The sequence below is a fragment of the Anguilla anguilla genome, chromosome 13 (genome assembly GCF_013347855.1).
Source record: "Anguilla anguilla isolate fAngAng1 chromosome 13, fAngAng1.pri, whole genome shotgun sequence".
Lineage (NCBI taxonomy): Eukaryota > Metazoa > Chordata > Actinopteri > Anguilliformes > Anguillidae > Anguilla > Anguilla anguilla.
In genome coordinates, this window is record NC_049213.1 from 36,045,424 (window position 1) to 36,051,841 (window position 6,418).

At 52.5% G+C, this 6,418-nt stretch overlaps 1 protein-coding gene across 7 annotated transcripts in view; it reads right to left on the reverse strand.

The window, feature by feature from the left end:
- Positions 1-773: 773 nt before the first annotated feature.
- LOC118210490 (transcription factor SOX-13-like) overlaps positions 774-6,418 on the reverse strand; it is a 35,964-nt gene continuing 30,319 nt past the window's right edge. For all 7 annotated transcript variants that reach the window (XM_035386688.1, XM_035386693.1, XM_035386692.1 and 4 more), the window contains 3 exons: positions 6,400-6,418; positions 3,234-3,450; positions 774-1,982 (listed from right to left, as the gene is read on the reverse strand). The exon at positions 6,400-6,418 is cut by the window's right edge. In XM_035386688.1, the coding sequence (XP_035242579.1) occupies positions 1,736-1,982; positions 3,234-3,450; positions 6,400-6,418 (483 nt within the window). In that variant the 3' untranslated portion in view covers positions 774-1,735. The remainder of the gene's footprint in view (positions 1,983-3,233; positions 3,451-6,399) is intronic.

Sequence of the window (6,418 nt, forward strand, 5' to 3'; positions counted from 1 at the left end):
GGCAAAGAGAACAAATTTGCATTGGGGGGGAAAAAAAACCCAAAGCATTACAGTTTGAATAACCGACAGCATTTTGAATTGAATAACTTTTTTGTCTCATGTGAAGTTGAACATTGACATTTACATCACAAATTCAATAATATGCGTGAAGAACATAGCACTAAGGTCTGTTTGTCTGCAAGAAAAAAGAAAAGAGTGGCATTTACCACATAGTTGGGGGGGGGGGGGTGCAAACAAAAACCTTGGATATCACTGCCAACCACTTTGAAAATGGTTCAAACATGAACCAAACAACTTTAGCGACACCCATTTTCCTGTAAGCTTATGAAATAATGATGGAACGCTTTCCACCAATACTGGCAGAATAGTCCGTAATGCATAGTTGCGATTGGCTGCCATTTTAAGCAACACACCAAAGTTTACCATCGAGCAGAGTGGACTGCCGTGTGGAGCCTCTTCCTCTTACATCACCAAAGACATTAAAAACAGATAAGATAAGAACAAACAAACTGATAAAATGCTTCAAGCCAAACTGCTTGGGTTTGGCAGTTTGCTCCCAGAGACCAGGACAGAGCGCACGCATCTCATCCTTTAAGGAACTGATGTCTCCCAGAATCCTTTGTGGCATTAAACGGGAAAACAAGAGATTGATGGAAAACAGCTAGGTGGCCAAGATATAAAATCACAGGGTGCACAAAGAGGTGACTGCCAGTACTGTTTTAGATTAATGAGATTAATGCATCTGACCTGTGGGCTTAGGGGAGGGGGGGTGGGGGAAGTTGGGGGGGGGGGTTGCCCAGCTATACATAATACAGCAGAGGAATTTGGAGAATTTGAAGTAATTGAAGGATTTATGAAGACAAATTTTTAAAAGAGCAGGGGTTAAAAGAAGTGCCTATTTCAAAAAGTGTGATCAGTAAATTACCATACAGTTATACACTTTTACGGTAATTTATATTGGTTATTAGTTATGAAGGTTACAGGGGAAAAAAACCAAAAGTTAAAAATGTTCCCCCAGGAAACTGCCTGATGTACCGTGGTTCAAATAGCTGGGCGATAAAAAAAAATGAAACAAACATGAATGTTTCGTCCAACCGAATGGTTTCCCTGGGCTTTCAAATTATCTTTTGGAGCTTTTATGGAAATACTTTTTTGTTTAATAAAACAGTTGTTATGAGAGAAAAACAGACTCGCAGTAGAGGTGATATGAGATCAGATGGGATTTTACATCGCATGCAGTTTTATGAGTCCTTTATAATGATGTCCACCCCCTATAATTCCATCACATTTGCTTCTCCTCGACATCACAATAACAAAAAGCATTCGTGTACAAAACATGTAACTCGGACTGTGATGAGGTCAGTAAGGAGCAACTTCCTGCTTTTTGATCGGCTAATGCCAGCAAGCCCTGCTCACGCTTTTCGAATTCTTACCGCAATGAACTAAAATCCGCAAAAAAAAGGATTGTTCAGTTTATCTATAACGATCAATTTACGCAAATTTAAACGAATAAGCAAAAAAAAAATTTAAAAAAAGGTTTTTCTAAACGACGGTGTGCTTCTGCCCAAAAACAGCCGTGTCTTCACACCCCCCAGAAGCACACACCGTGCTGCCGGTCAGCCCTGAAGTGGGGGGCCACTGGGACCCCGAAACGATTGTGCCCGTCACTCTCTGCGGTGGGCGGGCCTGACCCTTGACCCCTATGCCCCTCTCCCTCCGTCCCTCCCTCCCTCAGTCAGTCAGTCAGGACCACCAGCTCTCCCTCGCTGCGCTCACCCACGTCACTGTCCTCCCCCTCGCTGTAGGGGTGCCTCTCCGGGGGGCCCCCCTGTCCTTCCACGACCCGCGCCTGCTGGGGCTCCACACCGCGGGGCAGGTACCTCTCCAGGAGGGCGGGGTGCAGGGGGAGCGTTGCCAAGGACACGGGCGGGCTGGGGTACTGGACGTCACCGGATGGATAGTGAAGCTGCTGATCTGATTGGCTGCAGCGGACGGGAAAGACAAGAGAATTCCAGGAGTCTTATTCAATGCTAAGAAAACGGACGCACGGCATCACAACAACAGTATTAAGGATATGAGCTTTGAACAGCATTAATATAAAAGAGGATGGTGTTCACGTGAGATATATTCACCTTGATAAATATCTACAACATCACAGGATTATGTGAGAAAGAAAGCAGAATTAGAAGTAGAGAGAAATAACCAGGAAGTTAAAACAGGAAACATGATAATCGATACGGCAACAGCATAAAAGCACCACAGATGAAGGTGCGTTAAAAAAATAAACAAAGGCAAAAGAGACACACGATGTTAAAATGTAAAACTCGCATTTGAGTTGAATCAACTCAAGCAGGACTGAAACGCACCATTTAACACCACCGAACCAATTTCTCTTTTGGTTTCCAGCCAAAACGTCACCACACTTGCAGAGCACACTATTGAAACCTCCCATTTCTTATATAGTGGCATTTTTTTTGTTTACTAGGGCACACTTTCAGCAGTATTTGTTTTTGTTACTTGGCTTTGAACCCCACAGCAGTGGCAGTGGAAATGCTTTACCATGCTTGTGTTAGGCCAGAAGCTAATCCTGTGTTTCCAGTATGGACTGAAACAGACATGGTATTCTACCCATCCTAGGCATTCTTATCCATACTGTATTTCCTTATTCCCAAAAAAACCCTCTCTACCTTCCCTTCCACACGTTAGTTCTAGTGACAAACGATTTACCTATTGCCGCTGTATTATGACCTGACCATTACACTCTCATTATCTGTTACTTGGAATCCTGGCATTACGTTACATTACATTACATTACATTACATTACATTACAGGCATTTAGCAGACGCTCTTATCCAGAGCGACTTACAAAACTTTTTACACAGCATTTACACTGCATCCAATTATAAAGCTGGATATGTACTGAAGCAGTGCAGGTTAAGTACCTTGCTCAAGGCAATGTCCTACCTGGGAATCGAAACCTGTGACCTTTAGGTTACAAGACCAGCTCCTTACCCATTATACTACACTGCTGCCCTACGCCTTTCTATTTGTGCACTGACTGTAAGTTGCTCTGTATAAGAGCGTCAGCTAAGTGCCTTAAAACGTAAATGTGGAACATGAAGTCGCGTTTGTGGCTGCGTGCACAGTGGGCCGTCTGTTCCACTAACAGCTCAGGTCACGTAGTGTTGCGTTGCATCACGCGACCACCCCCCCTCCCCCCGGCGCCGCTAACCTGGGAGGGTACGACCCGCGCTGCTCCTGGCGACGGCTCTTCATCATGGCCTTGTACTCGCCCACGCGCAGCCGACGCCCCTCCACGATGCAGGTGCGCTTGGGGCGGGGCTTGTACTTGTAGTCGGGGTAGCGCTCCAGGTGCTGGCGGCTGAGCCGCGCCTGCTCCTCGTAGTACGGCTGCTTCTCCTGGTTGGACATGGACTTCCAGCGGGAGCCTGCAGGGGGCGCCGCGGGGGCGGGGGCGGGGGCGGGAAAGGGGCGGGAGGGGAAACGCGAGACGAGGTTTAACAGCCAGCAGGTCACCGGAGGTTCTGTTTCGTAGAGGGGGCTATACAGGAGACGAAAGCCATCGCTGAAGGCTATGATTTAATTGTGGCCCTGTTGGTGCAAGGGTGTAATTTCTGGGGGGATGGGGGGTTACAACCGCGCCCCCCCCCCCCCAATATTACAAAACAGGCCAAATAACCCACCAGATAATATAGCATATGATGATGAGAAAAATTAAGTTGGGAGATTTCTCATGCTGTGATTTCAAAATACTGATCAGTCGTCTGAAGTATTTTCCCCTTCACCAGAAAGAAGAATTCACCAGAAATGATCATTTCACAGCTGTTCTTTTAAAATATTTCCTCCAGGGAGGCCTTCCCCACCCTTGTAGGGGTTACAGTTCTCGGTGTCAATGGATTTCAACCCGTCCAATATTCACACTAAAGCTACGCCCTTGTGTTGGCAGACATTGTGACAGTAACATTGAGGTCGGTACATTCTTTTATGAACCCATTTACCGCTTCACGCCTATATGGCACCACAAATGAAACTGCTGTGTACCTGTAAGACGGGTTGGCAGCGTACTTGCTAAATTAAGAATGCCTCAACGTGAATGAACACACCTGGGACTGAGTGAAACGGGCACACGCTGACTCACGCGCACCCGCGCGTGCGCCGCGGCTAACGCTGAGCGGCGTTCTCTGCGCAGACGTGTCTGTGGTTTTAGCGTCGCGGTGGCGGGCGACGGCACCGCCGCGCAGGCAGGAATAGGACGGAGCGGGGCGGGCCGGGGCCGGGGGCCCCCTCTGGCATCTGTCCGTCTGGCTCGGCGGGACCCCATTAATCACGGGAAGAGTCAACAGAGCCACGCCGAGGCCAGCGGTCTTTCTTTACACGAGCAGAGCAGAGCAGAGCCGCCGTTGGCCGCGACGCAAGGTACACTGGGCCCTGGCCCTGGCCCTGGCCCGTCCACAGCTGCCACCTGGCTGGGTACAGCCCCCGGGCACTGGGATTTGGAACACGGCGTGCGGGAGGGTTTGGGGGGGAGAGGGAGAGGGAGGGAGTTGGACAGTGCGAGAGAACGTGAGGCCCTATCTCTCTGGGGATGGGGGACGGGGGGGACGGGGGGACGGGACGGGGGCGGGACAGGGGGGTCTGGCTGGAGTGATTCACAATGGAATGGAATGTCAGTGTTTTGTCAGAGGGAAGAGGCACAGGGAAGGGGGGGGGGGAGGGAGTGTGAGGGTGAGAGGGGAGGTTTTGGAGTGGGGGGGGGGGATGGTGGCAGGTGGCAGATTTTGCCCTGGCGTGCCCTACTGTGCCAGTGCTGCAGCAGGTGGCACCCCCTGAAATAGAGATACGGGAGGGGGGGGTGGGGGGGGGGGGTATGGAATCCCCAGGGGGTTTGGAGCCTGGCACGCATATGCAAACAGAGAGAGAGAAAGAAAGACAGAGGGAGGGGGAGAGAGAAAGGAAGAGAAAGAGAGGAAGAGAGAGGGTGCCAGAGAGGGAGAGTGGGGGGGTGGGGGGGATGCATGAGAGAGAGAGAATCTTGGGTCTGCTTGTGAATATGCAGAGAGACAGAGGTTAGGGCCAAAGATAGACTGGCAGGGGACGCGTGGAATGACCAGCAGGACGGGGCCTAGGCGGCGAAAACACGTTAAGAAAAGCCCTCAAAAACAACACCGGAGAACAACAGCCCAAAATATCCACCTGGAAGACGAGGCCAGAGCGGTGCAGAGATTTAAGGGCGTGTGTGTGGCATACTCTCTCTCCTCTCCACAGACACACCGCCAGCGCTCAACAAAGCCATGGAGCAGCGCTAACCAGCCCTGCTCCTGGAGATCCACCACCCTGTAGGGTTTCATGTCAACCCTGATTCGGCACGTCTGATTCTACTAATTAGCAGCTCGGCAAAGATCTCTAGCTGTTGAATGTGGTGTGCTTTGTTAGGGCTGGAGTGAAAACCTACAGGACGGTAGATCTCTAGCTGTTGAATGAGGTGCGCTTTGTTAGGGTTGGAGTGAAAACCTACAGGACGGTAGATCTCTAGCTGTTGAATGAGGTGCGCTTTGTTAGGGTTGGAGTGAAAACCTACAGGATGGTAGATCTCTAGCTGTTGAATGAGGTGTGCTTTGTCAGGGTTGGAGTGAAAACCTACAGGACGGTAGATCTCCAGGAACAGGGCCGGCTACCACTGCCACAATGACCAGAGGTGGCTGTGCAAAGACAGTGGACAGGGCAGGGCGGGGGCAGGTAGGTGTGACCAGTGGGAGGCCCCGCCCACTCAGTGGGGGTACGGAGGCGTGGCCAGTGGGAGGCCCCGCCCACTCAGTGGGGGTACGGAGGCGTGGCCAGTGGGAGGCCCCGCCCACTCAGTGGGGGTACGGAGGCGTGGCCAGCGGGAGGCCCCGCCCACTCAGTGGGGTACAGGGGCGTGGCCAGCAGGAGGCCCCGCCCACTCAGTTGGGTACAGGGGCGTGGCCAGCGGGAGGCCCCGTCCACTCAGTTGGGTACAGGGGCGTGGCCAGCGGGAGGCCCCGCCTACTCAGTGGGGTAGAGAGGTGTGGCCAGTGGGAGGCCCCGCCCACTCAGTGGGGTACAGAGGCGTGGCCAGCCGGAGGCCCCGCCCACTCAGTGGGGTACAGGGGCGTGGCCAGCGGGAGGCCCCGCCCGCTCAGTGGGGTACGGAGGTGTGGCCAGCGGGAGGCCCCGCCCGCTCCGTGGGGAACAGAGGTGTGGCCAGCGGGAGGCCCCGCCCACTCAGTGGGGTACAGGGGCGTGGCCAGCGGGAGGTCCTGCCCGCTCAGTGGGGAACAGAGGTGTGGCCAGCGGGAGGCCCCGCCCACTCAGTGGGGGCACGGAGGCGTGGCCAGCGGGAGGCCCCGCCCACTCACCCAGGATCTTGCTGATGCT